Genomic DNA, 27309 nt, shown 5'->3' with positions numbered 1-27309 from the left:
ACGTCCCCTCACTGTAATCCCTTCTGCTCGCTTTGTTGGGGCTGTAACGCCCTTTGGAAGCCGAGATGTCTTTCTAACGGCTCTCAGCCCCAGGACAGCCATCCCTCAGCTGCCGGCGCGCGAAGGGCTGCACTCCGCCAGTTCTGCCTCGAGCACGGCTGCAGCTCGCCCCGCCGCACTGGCAGCGGCTGTTTCACCGCGGTGTGAGGCGGGCGGGGTCCCAACGGGAGGGCGCTCCCCACAAGGGCGCGGCCGCTGTTCCCCGCCGCTCTCTGCCCGCTTCCCATGGCCGGTACGGCAGTTCCGAGCGCTGAGGTGAGGAGGGAGGGGCGTCGCCGCGCGCATGCCCGCCCGCCCTGCGTGACGTGCGCGGCCGGGGCAGCCCGGCTGGGATCAAAGCGGGCGCGGGGCGAGCCGGGCCGGGCGGTGGCAGCGAAGGGAGCGGCGCGGGGCTCGCCTGCCGGATAAAGCCCTGGGCCGGCCCCGCGGGGCGGGCGCAGTGAGGGGCGGGAACGTGGCAGGTCGGGTCGGGTGGGCTGTTGGAGGCGTTGTTCCTCTGTGCCTCCTCCTCACCTCGAAGGCGTCGCGGCAGCCGCGCTGTGGGGCATGAGGGGCCGCGGGGCACCGCGCCGCAGCGGCGGCGGTCAGCGCACGGCTTAGCCGGGACGGCGAGGAGCGGCGAGGGAACGGGCGCGGCTCCCTGCATGTGGCACGCGAGGAAAGCCGGGCAGCCCGGCGGCAGCAGAGAGCAGCCGGCCGCGCGGTCCTGAGTGTCGGGCAGCGGCGACCGGCCGCCCGCCATGGATTGCAGCCTGCTCCGGACCCTCGTGAGCCGATACGTGAGTACCGCCGCACGGCCACGGAGCTTCCGACGGAGTCCCCCCGGGGCGCCCTTTCCGAGCGCGGCACGGCGGGGGTCGGGGCGGCCCTCTGCCATCGGTGTGAGCGGCTGCAGGCAGCCCGGCCCCCCACAGGAGCGGCTCGGGCGCTGGGTGACATCCCGAGCTCGGTCGCAGTTCTGCTGCTTGTCCCGTTTGATTCCGATGGCTCAGTCCGGCTGCGTTTTGCGGAGCTGGCTGGCTTAAATAGGCGGTGGAGCGCTCAGGGTAATCCGCTCTGCCTGTAGATGCGCGCGGTAGGATTCGGGCGCTCCCAACTTGGCTTCGGGGACGGAGAGTTCACCTTACTTGCTGTTCTCCCAGCGCCAAAACAAAGCAGTACTGCTTTAGAGTGGGTCTAGGTGTAGAACGAGGTGCGTGAAGCACAGATCCCTGTGATCCGAGGGCTGGGAACGGCTAATTAGCAGGAGGATGCGGGCTGCTGCTTTTGGGTGCAGGAGAAACTTAGAAACAGTTGGGAGGTGATGTTGCAAGGAAGCAGTGGGGATTCCCATATGCACCCAGCTCTTCCTCTCTTGCAGGAAGTGTTGTAAGTCAGGAAACTTTCACGCTCTGACCATACCTGTGTTTGATCAGAACATTCTCAGTTTTGGGTGTATTGAGTTTTGTTCATGTAATGCACGCTGAGCTTTCTCGTTTATGTACAAATGGAAAAAAAAAAAAGATCCGGTGGGGAGTAATACTGGATTTTGTTTGTTGTTTGTGTTGTTCTGTGGGATGAGGAGAGAGAATAGGTGAGTACTGAATGCAGCGGTGTGTATAGGGATCCTTAGAAAGTAACCCCGAGGGGAGGAGGAAATACTGTAATAGCGATGAGGCGTGAGAGAAGTCTCTGTGGATGTGCAGCGCTCTAGTGAGCTGTGCTGGGCTCTGTTTAGAAATAAGATCAGTCTGAGTACACTGATCTGGCACTGCTGATCTTCATGTGGGGTTTAGCTGAAGATTTCTTGTGTCCTCACAGCTGAAACCTGTACAAATACTCCAAAAATCATACCACGTTCATTGTGCGTAGAGCAAACTGTGATTTCTATGCATTTTCTACAGAACTTTAGCTCTAACCTCTCTTTCAAACTGAACATCAAATGTGACTGAAGCAAACTTAAGATTAGCTATAACTTTTATTTTAAAGGACAAAGATGTACATAAGAGGACAGTATGTTGGAAAAAGTAAGACACTTGAACTTGTAAGTTGCAGACCATCATCATGCTCCTGCACTACTGATGAGGGTAATTCAATGGTCTAAAAGCCTGATGGAACAGCACTTGTGAGGAAGAATTTCCTAGATCACATTGCTTTCTGCATTATGTGTGTGCCGAGCAGGCTGTGCCTGGATAACTGCCTGGCTGTTCCAAGCTGCCTTATATATTCTCACCTGTTGCTTGTTCTTTTTGCACTATTTTTTCCTCAGTCATCAAGTCAGTTTCTTCATTTTTATTATAATATATATATATTTTTTTTTTCCAAGGAAAGAACACTTTGGAAAAAGCTGTTGTCAGGGATCATTATTTCAGTAAGGCCATTAAATCTGGCAAGCTGATTACTGTATTGTTTTGTTTCTTTTCTCCATGGTTCATCTATTTTTATACTGCTACGGCAGTGAAAATGAGAATTAATAGTTTAAATGCTGTGCCTGAAACTGACTGCTGTAACTGAGGAACAGATGTACATGTCAGCAGTGTTGCTCAACAGTTGTTCACCCGAGCTGTGTACAAAACAGTTATGGTTCAGAAGTGTGGATGTGCTTGCCTTTTTCCAGGCTTTTTAATGAGGGAGAGCAAGCAGTGGCACTTCTGCAGAAGTCAAAGAGAAAGATACAAGGCCAAAATATACCAAAGTAAGCTCGTACTTGGGATTATTTCAAATCTATGCAGAGACTATTCAGCAGTTGATGGCCTAGAACTATGAATTGTCATTCTCCAGGCTGCACCTGGGACTTGGTTAGCTGCGGATCTTCCCTGAAGCAGAGCAGTTGCTTCTTGAAGGAAGCTGGAGATGCTGTTGGGGTAATTGCATTGTACTGATGGAAGCTTCTAATGCAGTAGTGTCTGAGTCAGGTGTAACTGCTTTCCTTTCTCTCTGATACATGTTGTAGGGCGTAAGTTAAATTCCATTCAGGACAGTTCATGTTGATGTTCACGCTGAAAGGTTTTCCTGCAAACCCCCCCCCCCCATTTCCCCCATTTTCTTTGTTATTGCAGTCACTGTCCTGAAGCAATGCAAAATAGTTTGTATCTCAAAGGCTGTATAGAAGCATAGTGATGGCTGGGTGCTGTCAGGTCAAGCTGACGTCAGTTTCCTGATTAGCATTTTCTAATACGCATGCTGTTCACCTGCACTGAGTCTTCTATTTGTTTGTACCTTCTAGACATTGGAACCCTCCAGTGACATGGTTGAGTCAGACCCATGTTCAGCATGCTGGTCATACCATACCTTGCATCCCTTTAGTGAGAGATGGAATAGTCTCCTGGAAGGACAGAGGCAGTGATAAGTTTGTCTTACTCCATTTCAAAAGGAGTATTGTGGTGTTCTGCCTCTTATATCCATCCTGCAGATTTCTTTGATTTTGCTCTAGTCCTTTCTGTGCTCGTTGGCTGCAGCCCTACAAAATTTATAGGGCTGTTGGGGAAGAATAACTTGCTGTGCAGAGGGTGTCTGTTTCACTGCAGTGCAGTTGATCTAATGTTCAGAGTAGTTTTCTAAGCGCTTGTTGATCCTTCAGTCTGAAATGGGGCAGTGCAACTTCTTATTTGGGTTTGAGAATGTCTATATGTTTTGCTGCTTCAAATTGTATCCACCGTATTGGTGGCATCTTTGAATAATGAAGTAGAAAAACCTTTTTATACAGCTTTCCGCCACATGAAGCAACAACAACTGAATAAAGCTTTCTGTAATTAAATAAATCTTGGTGATTAATTTACTTTCCCAAAGAAGGGAAATAGTAATCCTGTGAATACTGTGAAAATCCCCTTTGGGAGTAGAGGTGGGGGTAAAAGGTTTGATATCACACATTCTTTATTAGGGTATAATCTTTATTTCTGAATGGTGCTTTTGCATCAGGTGTCGTGCTGCTGTCATACCTTTGGGTTGTTTGTGTGTTCCCTGGGAGATGGGTGCTACCCCAGGGTAGGCAGCCTCCCAGTCTGAGAAAGCCGAGTTAATACATCTGCCAGTGAGTGCCATGCAGAGCCTGCCTCTGTGATCAGTGATGAGCAAAACTGGTCAGCTTAACATTAAAAGTATACGCTAATTAGGGGTGAGTGGGGGGAGGAAACAAGCATATCATCATAATCAGTGTTGTGTCCATAGATGATTGGTGACCCTCAGTATTAGATTAGATTACTTAGCATACTCATTATTATTATTAAGCAATATGTTTTGTCCATGTAACTGGTGTTACATTAGCTTTGTCTTTTAATTTGTGCTGTGGGGGCGAAGGGCTTTGCTGAGCTCAGGGCTTCTGAAGTTCTTTGGAAGAGAGAAGTTTAGAGATAGCTAATACCCTTAAAACAAGTCTCAATGCCATCATAGCTCTCATAAAATAAGCACTGTTTTTCGTTTGCTTAATGAAATGTGTGCGAGTGCCTTGTGTATTCACAACAGCTGTTTATGGCAGACTGTGGATTTGCATATGCATGAATATTGTTGACTTGAATATGCCTGGGCAACCTGGAGAACATCACACTTAGCATACGTTTCTTTGAGCACTGGATGGTCACTCACCATCTTGCAGCAGAAGGTGACGGTCTGTTCTGAATCTGTAGGACAGCTGGCCCCTCGTCAGTAAATGCTCCTGCCCAGGTTGATTGCTTTGAACTGTATGATAAATGTTATTGGGCCAGGGATGCATTACTGAGCACTTCTGCCTCTATTATGTAGTATACTTAGAAATCCTGCCACTGTATTGCTTCCCCTCTTGTTCTTATACTACTTCAGGAGTACAAACATGGATGTTGTGCATTTGTTGCCTGTGTAAGCATTTCTAAAGGTGTATAGCAACATATAAAGATTCACTTTCAAAAGAAAGAATGATTTTCTACAGTTCTGGCCTCTGGGAACCTTCTGGTCTATTAGTTCTGTAGGTGGTTCTGAAAAATCTTCTTTTGGGGGATGCAATAAATGAAATTACAAAAGGATGCTTTATTTTTCACTTCTTTAGAAGGAGTGGGTTGACTTTACTTGTAGTTTGAATAAGTGATTGACTAATCTGGCCAGGAAGTTACATTAGGACTTTCTTTTTCAAAGTGTGTTCACTGCGAAGTCCAGTCAGCCTGTGAATTTTGGTTAATAGTTCAGACAGTTATGTTGTTTCTTTTTTCAATATAAATCCTAAACTGTTTTCTAATTATATTTCTAAAGTATTTTACTTATACATATAGTCTTAATGTAAATGAATACGGAGCTTCAGGATTTTCTTTTTTATGTAATGTTGATAGAAGGTGGGTGTAACTATTTTGACCTGAAAGCTTGAAAACAGTAAGCTTTGGTGTTCTGGAATTATTTGTCTAAAAGGACAGGCCTTTTATCAAGCAGCTGAGATGATCTGCGGTTTTCTAAGCTTTGCTAACACGTCTGAAAGCAGCCCAGTGTTCCAGTTCTTGCCTTCCCTCACAGTCACTCGGCTTTCCCTGAGAACGTACAGACCGGTGTCAGAGAAGCATTGGCTCCATGTCTCTTACTCAGGGTGCCTCTTTAAATGAACACTTTTTTTTTTCCCCCTGGCTGTCACTTGCAGTAAGTCAAAAGGGTTATTTTTTTCTTCCTCCAGTGATAGAACTTGACAGAATTTCAAGCTGTTATAAATGTCATATGAATGTGTTTATATCCTGACTTTGTCTGCAAGCAGTCTGAACTGTACAAAATACATTCTCATTAGGGGTTAGGCATGTATTTACAGGCCAGTAATTAGTACCTTGCATTTCTTAAGTGTTTGTGTCTGTCCCTGGCATGGAATCCTTTTTTTTTTTTCTTTTTTTTTTCTTCTCATATCTCTCCTGGATGTCAATGTGTCACAGATCTTCCTGATGCTTCCCATCTCACCTTTCCACTCTGTTGCGCAGGGGTGCCAGTTGTTCCTGGTGCCAAAGGTGTGACAGAGTACATTTAAACAGCATAGGTCACTTCTGAATTCCTGTCTTCCCCTAAGCATCTCCAATCTGCATGGGGTTGGTTGGTTTGTTTCCTCTGGGTGATGAACCTGGAGAGCGTGCTGACTTCATGCTTTTCAGCCCCTTCATCTTTAAAGAGGCAAAGATGGAAAGCTTTACTTCCTCCAGGAGTTGATTCTAGTGAGCACCAAATCTGCCTGGCTCCTGCACGCTGGTAGTGAGTTCTGTTTCATGCTCTTTCCAGCTTTGTAATCTATATAATCCGAAACTCCCCACACCTCAGCCTTACCTTCATTCCCTCTGAAAAAATGCAACTTAACGAACAACCAGAGGGACAGTAAACAAGAAGAACTGTGGGGGCTAATTAGCTAATTTCTTTGAGAAAGATGCAGTTTCTTTATCTTTTGAGATGAATGAAAGTAAGACCGTATGTAAAACAGTTTCAAGATGTCAGAGAAGCTGCCAGTATTACAAAGCTGGTTGCTATTGACTACAAGATATTGCTCACCTATATGCAGTGGGTACTTCTGCAATTTAAACCCTCCCAAACACATTCTCTACTCTCAGAGTGTATTTAAGTGACTTAAAGTAGACCAAGAACTTCTAATCTTGCCATTTTTAATGCCAAAAATAACTTGCAGTTTTTCTTCTCATATAACAACTGTGTAGTTGCTTTTGTCAACTTTTTTTATTGCAATACAGTTTTGCTCTTGTGCCTCTTGTAGGGTACCACATAACCCTTACTGAAAGTAGGAAGCCTCTTCAAAATCATTAGCAGGAATGAAAGAAGGTGCGATACAACGTAGCACGCTTACAGCTCGAAATCCACATGCACTGTTTCTCATTCACTCTTTGCTCCTGTCATACTGCAGTAATTGAAACAAGAAAAGTGGCATGGCAAAATGGGATTTTCTAATGAGCCTGCCTTTTTGAAACTGAAACACTTAAAAAGCAATAACTGGGCTGACAAGTAGAACATTTCACAGATATCATACCAGGCTGCTGCTTGTGCTGTCAAGGTGGGGATATAGGCTCGTTTAATTGAACAGTACTTAAATGCAAAGAGGAAACAGTTTTGTTTTAGAAGAGCTGCAGTCTGATTGACAGTGAGATGCTGCCTCCATGTCATGTGCGTACTGGCAGGGAGAGGAAACCACGAGAAAGCTCTGCCACAGAAAAGACAGAGCAGATGTTTTAGCACCTGTTATGTAACTGGATTTGACTTCACTGTTTTTGGTGGTGGGATTTTTTTTTTTTTTTTTCCTTAAACAAAATAGCCTGTCTCTCCTCATTTAAAGTCTTTTAGTTAGATTATATTTTTCCAGAATGGTGCTGCTTATACCGCATAATGGTAAACCAGTAGAATGATATTGCATTTCTATTTGTGTAATTGTCAAGGGACGTTTCAGTTGAAGTTCATCCTGAACTGAAGCAGAATGACACTGGAATGCTATTATCTTCTCTGCTATAATTACCATGGCAACAGCTGCAGGTAGACAAGGCAAACCAAGAATCCTTTATAACACAGATACCAGGTCTGTGTTTTTCTTCCCTCTTGGTAATGACTTTGGGATGCTTGTGGCACAAACACGCACCTAATCATCATGAGAAGTGTTTTCTTGGCCTTTGTTTCATTTAACATTTACTTCAATTTTGTTAAAGGTTTATTATTTGTGATACTATATTAGAATTGCACGCTTTCTAGGGAGAAATTGGCAGTCTAGCCTAAATTGTTCTAGGAGATGGATGGGATAAGCCAGGTTCTCAAAGTTTGGAACTTTACAGCCTATGGCTATTAAAGCTCTTAGGTCTCTCCTGTGGATCTAGATGTTAATTTATCTGCTATTCCTTCATCTGTTTTTATGATGAGGATGAGAGTATTGCCCAGCTCTTTTGCAGAGAGATGTTTTAAGGGTAGTTCAAAGCTTTGAGATGATTCAGTACTACAATGCAGGAAGAAAACTAGTTCACAGTGTAGGCCTATCACAAGTGTATGTAGTGGTTTGTTTTTTTCTCCTCACTGCTTAACTGTTCTACATGTCTCTTTCTTATGCTACCCCTGATTATAACCCCACTCTCATTCCTTCAGTTACACACGCTCACTTGCAGATGTGTGCACATGAACTCTGTGCGATTCCTTTGGCAGTGTCAAGAACTATGCCAAGTTATGTCTAGGTGCTCAGGTATACTGTGAAATTGTGATCTGGGATGCTTGTTTTTATGAGAGTTGCTTACAAGCATGAGAACATAAGAATTGGGAGTTTTCATAGGAACGTTTTTCTATCCTGCTATTCTTTGTAGATTAATTTTCCTTTTTGAAATACGAGAGTGGTTAATTTGTTTCCTTCATTAATCATTAAATTCATCTAGATAGTGGGTAGGGTGGGGGGGAATAATGTTTCTTTTTCCTAGTGGTGCTGACTAATCTCTGCTTCAGTCAAAAGAGGATTTCATATAACCTATTTTAAATAGAGGATTAAGGACAATTAGGTTCTTCTTCTACATCACTGCTAAGATAGGGTGCTGTGAAATCCTCTGAAAAGAGCATCTGTCGAAGCACCAGTGAAGTTTTACAAAGTTAATGATCAAAACAGTTATATGAAGGGCTTTTTTGCTTGTGTAGAGTGAAAAGTGGATGAAAGGGGAGAGGAATTGAGCTGTTTACCCAGTAGTGTTTTGTTTTTAAGGCTCCTAATTTGTGTTGTAAAGTGGATAGGTAGAAGAACTGAAACAGATTTTTTTTTTTGACTGAATTGCATTAGGAACTTGCATTTCATGCTTAGCATTATACACAGCCCTTCATATCTTCTCAAATTATTATTAATAAAGTTGCTTTCCCAAGCTATCATTATGTTTAAGTACAAACACTAGTGCCATTCATTTCTTCCATTTTGTGTTCCTTCATTTATACCATTTATTATGATTATGTGGCCTTACACTTAGACCCCTGTGCTTTCTGGGAGGTCATTACAAAATAAAGCCAAGGAACATACTACCATCGTTGGAAAACATGATGTGTGTAATGATTAATGCAAAGGAAAATTGTGTATTTTGAAAGAGCTTTGCTTACTAAATGAACCTTTAGTAAATGATAGAAATTACTTTTGTGGGATGTCGACAGTACTCTGCAAAGCTATAAACATTATTGGAACGATGCCTCTGAGAAATTGCTCTTGTAATCTTAACACTAACAGTTTCAGGTAGGATACTGAGAATTGCTGCTGCTGCTTCAGTTTGGTTTCCTACAGAACACTTGTCGAGAGGGTATGGTCTACTTTTGAATGACAGTACACTTGCAGCATGTTACCTTCAACCAGAATCATTCTAAGTGTTCTAGGTGAATCCAGTCTTTCTTGCTGACTTAAAGCTCTTTGCAGGCATATATATTCTCTGTACAGCAGCTCTGTAACACTTATGTTGGTCTTCAGCATTCAGGAGTCGAGGCTGTGATAATGAGTTGGTTCTGAAAGCTTTCGTCTGTCTGAACACAGCTGTTAATTTTTTTTTCCTATCTTTTAAGATGAAGAAACTGTCAGAGCTATCTTAATTTCACCTCCAAAGGCTGAAGTGTTGTTAATCTTCTAAACAGCATTAACTGGCTGTTAACTACTTAGAGTAGTCAGGTGACCAGATGGCCTCATTTGGCAGGAGGTGCCTTTGTGTGTGTGGGGACTGGGGGGGAAGAGAGGGGAGGAAAATGAGGGGGGGTGTCGGCATAGGGAAAGCTATGCCCTGAGCCCTAAACTGCTTCACCCTTCGAGTTGATGCATGAGTATGCTGACTTCTAGATTCTGCCTGTTTTTGTCTGATGTGAGGAGTCTAAGCATTGATGCTTAAGTGGCTTTAGCATGTAGAAATAAAAGGAGACCTTCAGGTGCTCTCATGAAGCAAAATACAACTGAGTATAAGCAGGTATAAACAGAGCTTTATATAGGACAGTCTGGATTCTTCTTTTTCAGCTTTGAGGTCTCAAATTTGTAACACGTGTCCCAGAGGTTCCAGCCTAGGACTTCTTCCCTAGAACGTAGAAAGGCCACAATGAGCATTTTTACTTACAGTACTAATGGTATCTGCTTTAACTTGTTCAAAGCGTGTGTGTGTGTGTGTGTGTGTATACATAAATTAAATGACTTGAGGCTAGACTTCTGTTGGGTGTGCAGAATTAAAATCTTGGTATTCCTTTGCCATTTTGTGGTATATATCTGATGATAGTGTTTAAAACTGAAGCTAATGATGTTTTTACCCATGCTTTTTTCTTGCTCATGTTAAAAATGGTAACAAAAGCCAAACAAGGTTTGGTTGACTCAAGGTTGTAGCGGAATAGTGAGGCAACGGTATTTCCAGAGCTTTAAAACTAGTAAGACTGTAGTGTTGATCTTTTGGCTTGTTTGTTTCAGCTCCCACTCAGACAACATAATTCTACTTATAAGATCCTGTCTTGCTATGGAATAGCAGTTGCTTGGTTATGCACCTTCTAGGGTGGGAAGGCAGTGCCTCTGAACTCGTCACCTTCATTGTGCAGCTGTGTCTCCATCCAGGGGAAAAGCAGAGAGCTGCAGAGTCTGGTGGGGTTCTCCCTATCTGGTGCTGGGCAGGGGGAGATCAGCTAAGGAGTGGGCAGGCACGGCTGTGCCTCTGCTCCTGGCTGCAGGCAGCCGTGCGCTGCCTCTTCCTTGAACTGCTTGAAACTGTGATCTGGAATTCAGAGCTTCTCGTGAGAGTGGAGCTGTGCACGTAGCTCTTCTAACCTTTGAAGAGCTGTCAGAAGGCGCTTCGGCAGTGGAGATCAGTTTACTCATTCTTTTCCCTTCTATTTTGGATGTGCTGTTGGCTTACTGATAGCGATATCTCTTTCACTTCACTCAGACTGGCAGACCGCTGGACATTGAGTAGAAGGGTGCATTTCTATGAAGATAACTCTTCTTTGGATTTGAAGCTGAAATGAGTTCAGTAGGAGAAAGTTCCTTGGTAAAAGAAAGGGTGCTGCCCAACACTGGGGTTCTGGGTAGTGCTTTGAATAGGGGTGTAGTGACTGAGGAGATGATCTGTGAGTTAGGACTCCTGGCAGATGAGAAACTCTGGCTAGCCTTGTGGGTAGCAGCTACCATCAGAAAAGGAGTAATTGGAAAAGAAAACACTTCATACAAATGACAAGGAGCATTAAAGAATTAGAAGTCTGGGTACTGCTAGTTAGTGGAAGTATTAAAACCAAACCAACTTCCCTGACTTAACTGTGTGATATGTGCTGTCATATAGTGCTCATGTGCCACATGGCTTGGCCTTTCTGAAGACCTAAGTGCAATCAAGGTATAATGGCTTTGGAGAGAATGGAACAGACATAAGCTTAGCACTTCCTACTGTGTGTTATATTAGAACATGCTTTATTGAAATAGGGATGCTAGCCAGAACAGGAATCTCCTGTTGGGATTGTATAAGCCCAGGGCACCTTTAACCCTTTCACAGGCAGCTGTGGAAGGCTGGTAAGAGAATATTTTTGCTTATGTGAAGGCCAGCATCAAAACCTTGAAAATCAAGGTTTTCTTGGCATGGAAACAAGATGTACACAATCCCTTTTACTAAGGATGTTTCAAACTTATTTTTTTTATTCTGAAAACAGTTCTCTCCTGAAATTTCTTCGGATAGGGAGTTGAGGGGAGGAACAAGCCCATCACAGAATGAGATACGCAGGATTTCAGAAGCCATAAGTGGCTACATTTCTTAAGAGCCCTCTTAGAGGAATATAGCCAATCTCTTTCCAGTTTGAATGTTTTGTTCTCTGTTCTTGTCTCAATGGCTGAGAGCAGCAAAGTAGTTCATGAACACAGAAGTGCTGTTTGGGAGATGCTGTGAGGGTTGTCCTGTCCAGTCTGCTTGAGGCAGAGCAATTACGGCTAACAGTAGATTGGATTGTTGCTCACTTTGCCCAGTAGGTTGTGTGTGTAGTATGTATGAGTAGGTTCTTTGCAGATACAAGGGCACAAAGGGAATAGTCCATACCTTGTAGCAACAAAAATCCCTTTCTTTTCTTTGCTAATAAAACAGTTCTTATAATTCAGTTGCTTTCCTTTTTTTTTTTTTTTTTGTATGCTTATTTCTCAGAAAATGTGTGTATTGAAACAACAAATCCCTTGAGCTGCCTTCTTTTTCAACTCCTCTTGCTTTCAGGGTTGATTCCACTCAACAACTAAGTATGCTAAATCTGGCACTGTTTGCTATGTAATTGTGTGCCCTAAACCAAGGTAAGCTATTTAATTTCTCAGGTTGTGATTCCAGTTCTTAAGTGTTTCTGAACTGACCACAGAATATCCTGTTTTCTTTTAAGGAACTGGTATTGGTTTCCTAATGTACACTGTAGCTTCCTCAGTTTTGAAAACTGTTTGCCTTGTGTAATCTAGCAGCTGCTGATGTATGGTTTGAATCACATGTATAGGCAGGAGCTGTTTGGGATTCTCTAGTGTGAAAACCAATATAAAGCTTTTCAGATAGCTTAGCCGGGGGACAGAGACATCAAAACATTTGTTGATGTCAGGCTAATCCAAAAATACTTTCTAAGTCTTTCCACAAACAGTGTCCAGATGATGTGGAGAAATCCGTTCCAGCCTGCATAATTCTGATTGTGAAATTAGAACTGTCAACTTGCTTACAATATTTTTTTGTCTCTTTTGCAGCCATACTGTTTTCTCCTCTGAGGTGGCATTAAAACGCCGTAGTTTAGAACAGGCTCTGTGGATGAAACTGTGTAAGATGGTAGTGATAACCTTTAGGTTTGATGAGTTGTTATTCTGAACAGTAATTACACCACGTAGTGTATTTGTTCATTCATGCATTAAGGGTGCAGTAATAGAGGTTCACAGTGCTTCCCTGTGTACATTAGCTCAGGTTTTTTTTTGTTTTTTTTTTTTTTGCTGGAGGTGGAGCTGAGGCTTTAATAGCAATGGACCTGAGCAGGTTGAAGTATTTCTCCTGGCTCTTGTTGCTCCAGTTGTAACAAAAACAGACAAAAAAATAACCCCCAAATTGTCATTGGTGTAAACGCAGTTACTACCTGAAGATGCTCTAATCTTTGTGATAGAAGATGGCAGCAAAGAAGAGAGCTGTGGGTGGGAAACCCTTCTCCCAGAGCCAAAACGGGCTACATGCCTACAACTTTTCCATAGAGCACTTAATTTGGAAGCTGTTGATGTATAAATGACCTCAGCAGCAGGAAGAAAAAAGCCACTAGACTTTAATTAGTAACAAATGGTGAGAAAATGCCTCTGCCCTTGAGACTTAGGCTTGCTGGTCTCAACTTTCATGACAAGATAGCTGTGTCACCATGGAGCACCAGCTGTGGGTGCCTGTGCTCTGAGAGGTTATTCTAGAGCTGTGTGTAAGGTTTGAAACTGCATGTATATGCAGTTTGAGGAATATGGGAGCAAAAGGAAGGAGGGTGAGCTCTGGGTGTCCATGTAAAGAGATTTGATTCATTTGGTCCTATTACCATAAAAATGTTTGTTCAAAATAGCAGGCTGTAAGCTATTCCTGAAAGACTTATTGCTAGGTTAGGAGCCTGACAAGCTTCTGGAAAAGTCCTGAGGCTTAACCTGGTTAAAAGGCAGCAAAGATTCTTCCCTTTAGAAGGGAAGTATGAAACTGGAAACTGCTTGATCTCAGTATATTTGCCTTACATTTTTGTAAAATAGTCTGGAGCGTGTTAATGAAGTGGATTTCTATCACTGTTTTAAAATGTCGGAGGAGGAATGTGAAAGAATATTCTGTAAAACAAAGGAAGTCTTTGGTTGAAGGAGATTCTTGAACACTTGATGTCATGTGCTTTAGGTCATGTGTTGTGGTATGTCCTTCTGTGGTTTTTGAGCTGGTTGTTGAGGGACAGCAAGCTATAAATGCATCTCTGTCCTCCACTTCTGTGGTCAGTTGAAGATGGCTGATACTCTTAGTGGTCAAGCTGTAAATAAATTGGCAAATTAGGCCAGCATTCCTGCTACTGATTGGAGTTTGCTTTTTCATTGAAATGCTAATGGATTCCCTTTGCTTAGTTGGCTTAAATTGTGGAATGCCCTCTTGTGAGATCTGGGCTCTAAAAGAATATCTAGAAGCTTTATGACACTACCCTACAGTGTAGATTCTGCTTCCTCTTTTTGGAAAAGAATTTTGGAGGACTAATACTCATTCCATACTGAGTTCAGCCTTTCCATCCCATTATATTAAACAAGCTATTGCTATGTGCTAATGGAAGCCAAACAAATGTGCTTATAATTCCGATCTTACCTTGCAAGGTATGTGAGTGTACAGTCTGTTTTCAGGAATGTCGTTAGTGTCTTAAAGGCTTAAATCCTGAGCCTGGGCTTTAGCTAGAATCTTTACCAGAAAGGATATAACTCCTGGTCTGGATGGTATCTAAAAGCCTCGTGCATCTTGCTGAAGTGCTGTTTGTTCTGTTCCGCTTCCTTTCCAGGTGATTCAGGAAGTTCTGTTCTCCTGTGCTCTGTCTCTAAGTAATCTATTGATCTTTAAGCTCAGATGTATCTTATTCCAGTACCTCAGTTTCTCTTTAGTGCTACCTCAGCTAATCTTACTACAGTTCATATTTCTTCCAAAAAGCCTTTCTTATAGGTCTCCTTCTGCCCATTGTCTCGCAGCTATCTTCCTGGAGCCTGTGTTGGGTTCATAGTCTTTCTCTGTAGCTTTTGTCCTAGCTTGTCTACCTGCTCATAGGCATCCCTTCTTAGCAGCTCTAGGAAATGAAGCAGTGAACACCAATAGAGCTCCTAGCCTGGTAGAGAAGTTACCTCTCTCTTCCTCAGGACTATGAATCATAATCATCAAGGTTGGAAAAGACCTCTAAGTTCATCCAGTCCAACCATCCACCTACCTCCAATATTTCCCACTAAACCACGTCCCTCAGTACAACAACTAAGTGTTTCTTCAACACCTCCAGGGACATTGACTCCACCACCTCCTTGAGCAGCCTGTGCCAGTGCCTGACCTCTCTTTTGGGGAGGTATTTTCTAACACCCAACCTGAACCTCCCCTGGTGCAACTTGAGGCCGTTCCCTCTAGTCTTTTTGTTAGTTGTGTGGGGGGAAGTGGCCGATTCCCCAGTTCACTGCAACCTGCCTTCAGGTAGTTGTAGGGAGCAATAAGGTACCCTTGTCTCCATACTGAACTATTCTAGCTCCCTCAGCTGTTCCTCATAAGGCTTGTGCTCCAAGCTTTGACTCTGGTCTGGGTCATCTGACACCCAGCTGATACAAATCAGCTGTTTGTGTGGTGGTCCTCGTGTGGGAGGGATAAATTGGATCTCATTTCCTGTGAAGATACAGCTGTCTTTGGTGCTTGGAAAACTACAGCCAACAAAACATGCTTTTGTTATTCCTCAAATTGAGCTGAAGCATATGATTGAAAGGATTATGCTATGCTAAGTTACTAAATATATTTTTGCATGACACTTCTATGCTAATAGGAGAGCACAATGATAGCCATCTCCAGTAACGCTAGGAGTATCTTCTGTTGGTGGGCATCAGTGCCAAAACTTCTAGTACCTTCTCAAGTCATTAGTACAGAAGGCAATGCAGCTGTCTTGGCAGGCTGTGCTAGGAAGAAGTGTGGATCACAATTTCTGTCTGATTGATGTGTATCAAGGAGGCAATTGAGACTGACAGCGAAAGAGGATGAAAAGCTGGTACTGAGCACAATAGTGATTATCTTGCAGCAATTCAGGGCTACTTCACAAAGACTTCCATGCTGTAAAGAATATTTTTATCTCCTGTTCTCAGAGAAATGGACTGCAGGATGGACAGCCTGGCACCATGGTTGCTTGTTGAGTAAACGGTGGGACTGGGTTAGCTCTATCAGAAAACAAAAATCTTGTGAAATAGATGCATTGAAGCTTGACCTGAAGTTGAATGCCTTGAAATTTTGGCCTTGCCCACTCACTGGAAAGCAAGGTTTTTATCTGAAAACGCTGCCAACCAGCGTGATTCTGATCTTATCCTGCTCTGTATTGGAAGACTTCTGTTTTTCTAAATATTAATCTGATACTTGGGCTTGGAAACTTTTGTGAGCACACCAGTTCCTACTGCTTCATTTCAAATAAAACTTTAAAATCTGGATGCACACAGCTACATGGCTTGCAGAGGAGTTTGTGGTGCATTGCAACATCCTCTAACAGTTTTGCGGTGAATGGTGGTGAGAGGGAAAGAATCTTTCTTTGTCCTCTTATTGCAGGATATGCAGTTGTACTTTCACATCTGAAAGTTGCAGTGGGATTGCTAAGTCTCTTCATTATGTATAACTGTTGCATTGATATGGCTGTACAGCTACTGGCAGGAACATAATGCAAAGTCATCTAAAGAAATACATAACATAACGTTCAAGTTTTTCCTTCTGTGGCAGGGAATGGTATGCTGAAGATAGCCTGTTACTTTAAGGCTTCCACATTCTGCATCATCATATGTTGGTGTTCTTCTGATTTAGTTTAATTGGTCTTGTTAGGCTTACACTTTTGAAAATAGAAATGTTTGTGGTGAGATGGGGGGGGGGTACAGTAAATTTGCTTTTATATGTACTTGAAGCTGGTAAACACTTGTGACTTCTAGAATAACATGCCATAATGGCAAGCTTTGACAGGAAAATGAGCTGATTGTTCAGGTAGAGACAAATGTCTGTTTTATGGAAAACTACCTGACACGTGTTGACCTCTGAGCAAAGAAAAAAGCTGTCTTGTGTGGCTGCTGCTTGTCCTGGAAAGAAGCAGCAGTGAAAATTAGGCTGTCAGCTTTATTTGTGTTTCCTTGCCATTGTCCGCTTGCCAGGATCTTTTAAGTGCTTCAAATGTAGCTTTCATATTTTTCTAATGCATAGCATTTGTATGTGGCAATTCTTGTGAAGATGCCAGAACAGCCATATAGTAAATTTTTAATAAGAAAGTAAAGATTTCTTCTTCTCAACAGGCTGAAGTCCTGATCTAAAGGAAGCAAAATTGCCATTTTAAATTTTTTATGAAGTACTGCACATAATGAGATTGGGTTTCTTTGGTTTATGATGGATAGATGGCAAGAGTAATGGTCTCAGTTTAGTTAAAACATAAATGGTGTGAGTTTTAAGCATGATGTAAGGGTCTGTATTTCTTGTTTTAGTAATCCCATTTTATGATTGAGGGTGACCTTCATCCAAGATGGTAGCTGTAACACCAGCCAGGTGTGGCAAGATCTCTTGTTGCTCCATGCTGCTGACTGAACATTACAACTACTTGCTTTTTCTGAAAAGCATGAATTATTTGCTGAAAAGTCTTAACTAGGAAGCTGTCGCTTTTTTCACATCTTGAAGATGGTGGGTGCAGCTATCAGCTGTCCCTAACCTGCACTTCGCTTTTGATTTGCTAGCATGTAAAGATCACAATGATTACTGATATAGCTACAGCTTAAATGGGAAGGGAAAATGCATAAAGCATGTGTGTTGATGCTATAATAATATAGCTGAGCATGGGGAATGTGCTTTTCCTTGTTTACATGCAAAAGGAAAATATGCAGACAAGTTGAGACTATGAAAGGAAGGAGCAGAACTGATCTGTTGTATAAGGTAAAGGAGACCAAGGTTGTTAACTGTAAGGGTACTCCTGTCCTGAGACATCAGACTTTAAAGCAGCAGCTTGTGAATGTTAAAACAGCTCAAACACTCCTTACCTACTCCCTTTCCCATTCCTTCCTATCACTACTCAGTTTCTGTCTCACGGAGTGAGAAGTGCTAGAACTGAGGAGACTCATGACCTCTGGAAGGGGTAGGAACTTACCTACTTCTAACAGCGAAGGTCCAGCTGTATGAGTGGTAGTTATCTATTGAGAATGTGCTTCATCACATCACTATCATATCAGCATCACTATTTTCAAAGGTGTCTCTTCCTGGGGACCTGAATTTTTGTTGCAAAACAGTGTGTGCTGAAGATGGGAGATGTGAGTGGCAGATAGCTTTTACCCAACTCGCTGTAGGCCTGGTGTGAAGTCACTGTAGTTCTTAAAGTATTTAAAAGAATGACCAGGATTATTTTGTGAGGGTTTTTTAATAGTAAATAGCTCAAATATGCTTCCTTTCATGCCTCTACACTGCAGTTTAACTTTGATGTTGAGGCTTACTTTTATTTGCTAGTATTAATTTCCTTTCTTGCTTACTGTTCTCAGAGCAAGCATAAAAATTGTACTTTTACTCCAGACACATTCAAATCTATAAAATACATTCTTCTCCTTAAAAATACATGAGTATGTCCAACAATTTTAAGGTGGATTTGGATAACGCCTGTTTTTGTAAACATAGAAAGACAAGAGATGCCAAGGACTTAGAAACAAGTGTAGTACAATAACAAAAGGAGTTTCCACTTTGTTTTGCACTTCATTGGGATCACGCCACTGTTGTCATTTGTTTTCCTTTAAAATAAAGCCGTTCTAAAGCCATGAGGGTGCATGTGTGTATCTGGCTATGAGTTTTCTACTTCTGTGTAAGTGAACTTTCAAAAAAAAAAGTTCTAGGCACAAAAGTCACATTACTGAGTGATACCAGCCCTGAAAGTGCTGGTAACTATTTTGTTTTAGGAGCCTGATACTGTCCTATTTTGGACAGGACAGAGATAAAATCCTGGAGATTTATTTAATGTTTTAACATTTATGGTCTTAATAAATACATTTGAATACTATGAAATATTTTCATAATGTTAAAGCATTTCTAGTGATTTTTTAAAATTTGTAATTAGAGCTGATTGGCTTCAGAATGTGGTGGTGGAGGAAGGGGGGTGTATGCAAGTGGTGGACATCAGGTGCAGGAGGTAGGTGAGCTTGATTTCATCCTTTGTCACAGTGATAATCCTTTAGGAGAGGCGTGGAAGCAGTTTTGTCAGTAGCACACAACTCTTGGTCTCTGCTGAGAGACCAAAATAGATCCTTGCTAGTTAGCTTTCAAAAAGTTGTTGTTCATAGTATAGCCTTAATGAAAGGATACAGCAGGTGTGTGTGTTAGTATTGCTTGACCTGGGAAAAGATACAGGGCATAACTTTTTGGATTCCGAAAAAAACAGTGAACCATTTGAAAATTTGCTTTTCAAATACATAGCTTACATAGCTGTCTATGTCTGGAAGGGAAATGAAAGTACAACTGTATATTGTTTGTGTATACATAAGGACATATGAAGCTGATTTGGTTTTTGTGTGTGTGGAGACAAATTGTTATAGGTGGTCAGTTGTGACCAAAACACACTCCAGTTCTCTGTACTTCTCCTCTGAGACTTGTAGCCCTTGCTGACTCCCTTATTTGGTAGCATCAGTTCGTGTGCTTTTAAAATAACTTGGCTTCCTACCAAATAAGTTTTTTTTTTTTTTTAAAAAAAGCTGCCCTCTGTGTCTTTTGCAGAGAATGCAAGTTGTTTAAACCAAGTAGCCAGTTTCTAACTCATGCCTGATTGAATCCATAGTTTGGTTTTCCTGTCACCATCTGAGCTTCTGAGAAACCTGTTTCTTCTTCACGTTTTCTGTTTGAGCCTTTTTATCAATGCTTTCAGTTCTCTACAGTATTTTCCTGTCTGCATTTTGAGACCTCCTCTAGAATTGTTTCTAGCATGCTCTACTCTATAACCTTGCTGCTTTGTGGAAGGGTTCATCAGTTACCTCAGGTCGGAGGTAAATCCCGTGTTTTATGTAGAAGCCTTTCTATCCAGGGCTGCCTTCAAAGCCCATCTGCCACATGGTAAACTAATAGCAGATTTGGTTGGAGTTCAGCTCTAAATGATCTGCACTCCTTTGCCAATATGCAAGCATATTGCTTGAGTATGTTTGCGATTCTTTGAAGTACTGAAAATAAGGTTGCTTGTAGGCAATGAGATCTTGAAACTCATAAGACTGAGGTGAAAATTACCTTGTTTTTACTCTGTTTAGCAGAACTGCGATTCAACGTGCAGGATGAGGAAGAGAGTTAAACCTACAAAATGATACAAAGCACTTGTTTGTGGGAATGTATCATATGGACTGGGACTTTATCTTTAAGCATCAACTATTTAAAATGTTTGAAGAATGATGTACTTGTTATTGTTAACCTTTGAGTTTGAACTGTGTAGTCCCAAATGACTTCTTAGATTCAGTTCCATAGGCCGTTTGATAGTACACTTAGCAAAATATACTGTTCCCTGTGTGAAGAGAAGCCTTTCTCATATGTAGGAATTTGGAAGGTTCATGTGTCAAGAAGCATGAGACCAAGAGTTTCTCTGATCTTTTCAGCAGAAGCCCCTGAAGGCTGCTGTTGCAGCAGAGTTCGTTTGAAAGATACCTCCCTGATGAATGCATTCTCTTGATTAGCAATATTACTGCGTAACACAGTCCTAGCATTACTCATCTATTACTAAAGAGATGTTGATAAAAGCCTAATCAGTAGAGATGAGAGAATGCTCGGATAGTAATGACTCTTGTCTACAGTGCTGTATTTCTAACATTCATTACCTAGAGTTATGTGACTCTTCATTTGACGTTGCTGCAGAGGAGGAGGAAGGTGTTGCCTGCATAAAGAATTAGAATATTTTTAAAAATCAATTTCAGACTTTTTTTATCTTCTGAATCTGGTGATAGTACATCCTATTACATCTTCCCAAATGATGTACAATGTAGTATGGTTCTGAATATTTGAACATACAGTGAAACCATTTTTCACGTTCTTCTAGTTGCTGCCTCTTATCCAGTACTGCACTTGTCAAAAAGTTGGCATTAATCTTAGAGGATAAGTCTCTCACAGTGTATTGTGGTATTTTATGTAGGCATTACGCTGTGTAAGTAAGTAAATCACTTTTTACTGTAGAAGTACTTTGGGATGGTCCTCTAATATAATCTGTATTCCTTGTGTGTGCATGTTGGAAGCTTTTATGTTATAACGCATCCTGCATGCTAAGTCAAAGTCACCAAAAAATGCATGGATCTCACTTGGTTCTGGCATGCAGCTTAGAATTATCAAAAACAGGTTTGTACCAGCTTAAGCCCTGAAGTATAAATGGCAAAATCAAAGTTGAAGTATCACGTAGGTATCTCAGCATCTCAAAGCTGAAAGATGGCCTGGAACTGATGGTTTTACATTCTTAAGAAATTGCGATAAATAGGATGACTAAAAGAATGTGTTGGGTGTTTGGCTTGTAGTGATGAAATAGCACTTTTGTTAAGATGTCAAGTATTTTCACCTCAGTATTCTTGCTGCGCTGCCATTTGTGGACTGAACTGCAGAAACAATAACTATTCATGTGCCTGTGTGGTGTTTCGTGGTGGTGGTTTTTTTTAAACCAGATAAGTCTAATACTTATTTAATCTGCTCAAGAATTCTTGTAATTTTGACCTTGGATCAGTAGCAAGGTCAGTACTGGGCTTGTTTTTAGACTTGACAAGGAGGAGGTCTTTCAGTGCTTGTGAATTGCTGCCCGGATTTGGGTGTTCTTTGCAGCAGTTGTGAAAATCTTGTGGCACTACTTTCACTGAAGTGCTTTTTGCTCTTCATTTCATGAGTAATCTGAAAGATGAATTCCAGATGAGACAAGCAACTTGGCCGGGTTGCTATCAGGTTTGCAACCCAAACTTACTGGCAACTGAGAAAGCCAGAATTGGTCTAGTGAATGCTCTTAATGGACTGGGCCTTCAGACAAAATTGGTCGCTAGTTCTTAAAAGCCAACAAAAAGCTCCAAACTCTTGGAAAAAAATCATTGCACCTGAGAAGTGAGACCAAGATTTCTAACTCTGTCTTTCTAGCAGCAAGAATTATATACTCAGGGTCGGAGGGCATTCTGTAACATGTCATTATTACTATAATAATAAAGTTATTCCCTGCTCTACTTGTTTTCATGCTATTAACAAAATGCTGCCACATCATATTGCATAGTTTCTGAGCTGTGACTTAAAATTTTTGCCCTTCAAGCAGACTGAATTCAGTGATCTGATGCCCATTACATTCTTTCATACGCAAAGCCAGATGAAGTGACAGAGTAGCTGCAGGTTATAAAACTTGGACATTTCAAGACAATGCAGCAGAAGGCATGAAGAGACTGACAGCGAGCAAACTCCTTCAAAAAGGCCAAATAGGGATTTTAAATGTTTTGTGGCAGTTGTTTGGTCTGATAATAAAGAGAAAGCTCGTATTTTGCTGTATGCTAATATATATTTTTTACAAGTATATATCTAAATTGTAGAAGTATACAATCCTGAGAGAAACAGAGCTGAAATTAGTTAGATATTGCAAGCAGAAATTAGTTTCTCGGGTTCTCACTCTTCATTAGATGTTTGCTAACAACTGCTGTTGGCTGGCTGGTTAGATCTGCTGTTTTTTGGCAAAGTCCAGTTTTCTCTAGACTGTTAAGCTGAGACATATTAAGTGATTATACTAATACCGTGATATTCCTAAATTCAAAACCCTGAAAAAGTTTAAACGTAACTGAAATGGAACAGGCCAGTGTGCAAACAAGTGTCTCAGTTTGCCAGTGAGAAGAAGTTAAGAAATAATGATAGAAGTGGGGAATTAAAAGTCTTTAAAAAGGAGTCAATGTCCAAAATTGAAGACATGTCTCAGGTAAGAAATAAGCTTTTAGGTATCTTCAGGAGCAGTCTAACAGTGTTGGAGAATATGACTTTAGAGTGCTAGTATGTTGTGTGTTGGTGGAGATGTTGATGTATTTACTGAAAAATATTTTGCTGAGAAGGAGCTGCTGTAGACAGTGTTTGAGAAGCAGTGTTGCTAAATGAAGGGGGGCTGTGCTGTTAGATCTCCCAAAGCTTGCAAAAGAACTGAAATTTCAGTGAAGACCTGTTGGGAAGGTGTTGGAGGGGGGCAGTTAAATTCCTTACTAGTCCTGGGGATTGCAGATGAGATCTACCTGTTGTCAAAATCTACTGTAATAAAATGTGAACGTACTGTAGCTTTGTAACCATCCTTTTTCCGCGTCTTAAACTGAAGCCAGAAAATTGTTAACTGTACAAGAAAAGTCTTTTTTAGATGTTCTGGGGAATGATGAAATCCCAAAGAAAGGGACAAAAGAGTTATTTCCTTGATGCTTCTTTCTTGAATTTTGTTGCTTCAGCAAACAACATCCTCTTAGATGCTGCATATTAAAAAAAAAAAAAAGCTTATTAAGAACACTGTCTTGTGTGCTTTTACCAAAATGCTGTGCCTTTCTTTAAAAAAAAAAAAAAAAAAAAAGTAGAATGGAATATGTGCTTAAAATGTGTGTACTGATGCTATAAGCATTTTGAGAAACTTGATGGAAGAAAGATAATCAATGAGACACTGCAGTATCTGGGTGCATAAAGGTAGAAATTGCATTACTCATAGATGAGTTGCTTCACTAGAAGAGTGCTGTATGATTGAGGAGAATTGAGTAGTGTAAGACGTGTTAATTGATGTGGATTAAAATATGCCTTAAAAGGAGATGGATGGGGTATAATCATGTAGCTGTGCCTAATTGTCAGTATTCTGATTATTTTCAAAATGTCAGAAGACATGAAAGCGGAACATAGTGGAAAAAATTTATAGCAATAGCAGGAAATTACTTTGTTTCACGGGGTGGGGGAAGGGGGAAGAAAGAACAAATCACACAACTCGGTGTACTGTAGAAACAACAGTTCAACCAACATGGGTATTCTTGAATCATCTGCCTCAATATGCAAAGAGGTGGTTTTAGTTTTAAATAGAACAAGACGTCTTATTTCCAAGAGAGTAATCAACACGCGTCTTGTAGACATGACAGGTAGTGTACTATTATTTGGCATCCTTGTGTGGATGACACCCTGTATAAGACTTAACCTTGCTCCCAAAGTCTAATCAAGCCTCATAGATGAAATAGAGGGGTAGTTGTGGAGCTGAGAGCCTTGTGTGTATGTCATGAAGACTCGATAATGACAGTATATTGGAGACCTGGAAGTAACATGTATGAAAAGAAATAACAGCAAAACAAATTTAAACAACAACAAAAAAAAAAACTGAACAGACAACAAAAACAGTTGCCTACTGATTAAATAGTGAAGAAATTGGGTGGTAGTAATTCTTCAAAGAGTAGAACTCTTAGATAAGAAAAGAGGAGGAAGTGAGTTGCAAGTTTGAAAGGAAAGCTTTAGGATAACATCCCTAACCATGGTGATGGAAGCATGTTAGGAAGACTAGTTGGTCAAGTGGCCAGAGTGCTCTTGCAGCACACAAGCTGCCTGCGTTCTTCTCTGTGTGGACTGTAGAGAAATTTCCAGACTGAAGGTATTTCTCACGGGCTGTGGATAACAGGAACTATCCTTAAATGTTGGTGGAATGAATCAATAAAATGAAGAGGGGGCACATTTTGCAGACCTTATTCTATTTATCATTGAGCAGTAGAGTGGTTTGGGTTGCAGTGGACCTTTAAGATGGTCTAGTTCCAACCCCTCTGCTATAGGCAAGGACATAGCTTCCCCCACCCTCCCAGAGAGGAACAGGTTGCCCAGAGAGGCAACCTGTTCCATTATCTCACCACTTTCACAGTAAAGAACTCCTTCCTAATATCTAGTCTAAATCTGCCCTCTTCCAGTTAAAATCATTTCCCCTCATCTCATTGCTACATGCCCTCATAGAAAGTCCCTCCCCAGCTTTCCTCTGGGCACATTCAGGTACTGGAAGGTTGCTATAAGGTCCCCCTGGAACCTTCTCCAGACTGAACAGCCTCGGCTTTCTCAGCCTTTGCCCTCTGATCATCTTTGTGCCCTTCCTCTGGACCAGCTTCAGTGACTCCACATCCTTCTTGTGTTGGGAGCTCCAGAACTGATGCAGTATTCCAGGTGGGGTCTCCTGAAAGAGTAGTGGGGCAGAATCGCCTCCCTTGACCTGCTGGTCACACTTCTCTTGATGCAAGCCAGGACATGGTTGGCCTATGCACTGCAAGTGCATGTTGCCAGCTCATTTTGAGTCTTTCATCAACCAGTACCCCTAAATCCTTCTCAGGGCTGCTCAGTTTTCCACCCAACCTATACCTGTGCTTGGGATTGCCCCAATCCAGGTGCAGGTCCTTGCACTCGGCCTTGTTGAATTTCATGAAGTTGGCATGGTCCCACCACTCAAGCCTGTCCAAGTCACTCTGGATGGCATCCTTACCCTCTATTGTCTCACCTGCATCACTCAGCTTGGTGCATTCTGCAATCTTTCTGAGAGTGCACTTGATCCCATTGTCCATGTTGCTTAGAAAGATATTAAATAACACCAGTCCCAGCATCAATCCCTGAGGACTGCCACTCATCATGGTCTGCACTTGGACATTGAGCCATTGACCACAACTCTGAGTGCCACCATCCAGCCAAGTCCTTATCCAGTGAGAGCTCCATCCATCAAATCCATTTTTCTTCAATTTGGTGACCAAGATGTTGTGTGGGACAATGTCAAATGCTTTGCACAAGTCCAGGTAAATTATGTCACTTGCTCTCCCTTTATCCACTGATGCTGTAACTCCCTCATAAAAGGCCTTCAAGTTTGTCAGGCATTATTTGCCCTTGGGTAAGCCATGTTGGTTATCACCAATCACCTAATCTTTATTTTATTTTCCATGTGCCTTAGTAGGGCCTTCAGGAGGACCTGCTTCATGATCTTGCCAGGCACAGAGGTAAGACGGACTGGCCTGTAGTTCTCTGGATCATCATCTATTTTTATTTTTTTTTCTTTCCTGAAAATGGGAGTTATGTTTTTCAAATCAGTGGGAACTTCACCAGCCTGCTGTGACCTTTCAAATATGGTGGATAGTGGCTTGGCACTTCTTCTGCCTGTTCTCTCAAACCCATGGATGAATCTCTTCAGGTCCCACAGACTTGTGCACCTGAGTTTCATTCAATTTGTAAAGCACCTCAGATATGGAAGTGTTATTATTTGAGCTTTAGTGTGTAACTTAGCCTGTCAGCTGTGGAAAATTTGTGTGATATTACAGGGACTGAGTGGGAAATAGAACTGTGAGTTTCAAGGAAATATAATAAAAGTTCTGTAAACACATGAACAGAGTGAAGAGATCATAGTGTTTTTTTTTCCTCTCCTTTAGCTAGAGGTTGTTTCTCCTTCAAAGGATTGTAATTTCTTTGAGAAGTACAATTATATGGCTGCTAAAAAGCACTTCAATTTAGTTTAAAACAAAACAAAAAAAAAAAAGAACAACAAAAAACAACAAAAGTTGGCAATACCTCTGAGCAAAGGCTTTCTAAGGCAGTCAGCTGTTGTGGATTAAGAAGAAATGCCTTCTGTTGTATTAATAAGTGGCTAAAAGCTGACAAGAGAGTAAAACTAAATGGTCGCTTTCCAAAATGTGTTTCCATTGTAATCTGCAGGGATATGTGGTCTCAGAAAATCCACACATCTTGTAGAGGGAACAAAACATGCTGATATTCAGCTAGTAGTACAAAATTAGATAATCCAGAGGGGTTGTGAGAGCAAGAGGGATTTAGAAATACAAAGTAACACGTGATGAATGAAGGTGATGAAAAAATTCTATTTATGTCTGATGCAAGGTAGAGCTAGTTAGCTGTGATCCTTTGGGAGAAATTGCATTGTAGGTAGTTCTTCAAAAGTGTGTTCTGTACTCAGTAGTTGTCAGTAATGGAAAGAGTGGCAGGAGTGCTTAGGGGCTGGCATAGAAAATGGAACAGAAAACATTTTTACTGTGATACATTGGTGCACTGGATACCGTATGCTTCTTTGGTCACTGCCTCAGACATGAGTAAATCTAGTAGGGATGACTGGGATAATCACTGTGGTGTGGCTTCCATTTGAGGGAAAGCTAAATAGGATTGAGTGGTGAGAGGAAAGTTTGTGGCTAAAGCACAAGCAGGAGGCTTTTCTAGAAAGTAGGCCTGAAGTGTGGGCTTTCCTTTTTTTTTTTTTTTTTTTTTCCCTCCTTCCTCCCCATCACATGCGTCCCACCACTTTAATGTAGTGTCAATTATACTAATTAATTACTGTATAAGAAGATTCCTGACCAGTGAAGTTTAAGAATTAATGCTCAAAGAAAATAAAGCACTGCAAAAATACCTAGTTTTTTGAAGGCTGTCATGTAAAGTATTAGTAATTCCATGAATAATTGTCTCCTGTGTGAAACCAAGATAATAGACACCAGCATTCTACGTACAGGGATACAACTGTGAGCTAGCTTGGGCATGTGAACTTTGAAACCTGATTAACAGCATTCTTACTAGAAGTATTAACAACTTACTGCACTGATCTACAACAGCAGAAACTTTAAAATCAGGGCAGCTGTCATTTGGACATCTTCCTTCAGGCCTGAAAATGTGAGATTTTTGGCCGTAACTT

General features: G+C 41.6%; 1 protein-coding gene across 7 annotated transcripts in view; it reads left to right on the top strand.

Annotated features, from left to right (window-relative positions):
- The first annotated feature begins 347 nt into the window (after window positions 1-347).
- Window positions 348-27309, top strand: part of ATP11A (ATPase phospholipid transporting 11A) — a 117239-nt gene continuing 90277 nt past the window's right edge. For 5 of the 7 annotated variants that reach the window (XM_085215304.1, XM_019610020.3, XM_085215320.1 and 2 more), the window contains exon 1: window positions 349-839. In XM_085215304.1, the coding sequence (XP_085071430.1) occupies window positions 801-839 (39 nt within the window). In that variant the 5' untranslated portion in view covers window positions 349-800. Of the gene's footprint in view, window positions 840-27309 lie in introns of all 7 variants that reach the window. The other 2 variants (XM_085215311.1, XM_085215342.1) reach the window with 1 other exon arrangement.

This window comes from Meleagris gallopavo, chromosome 1 (assembly GCF_905368555.1).
Source record: "Meleagris gallopavo chromosome 1, MGAL_WU_HG_1.1, whole genome shotgun sequence".
NCBI lineage: Eukaryota > Metazoa > Chordata > Aves > Galliformes > Phasianidae > Meleagris > Meleagris gallopavo.
This window is presented reverse-complemented; position numbering and strand designations above follow the sequence as displayed.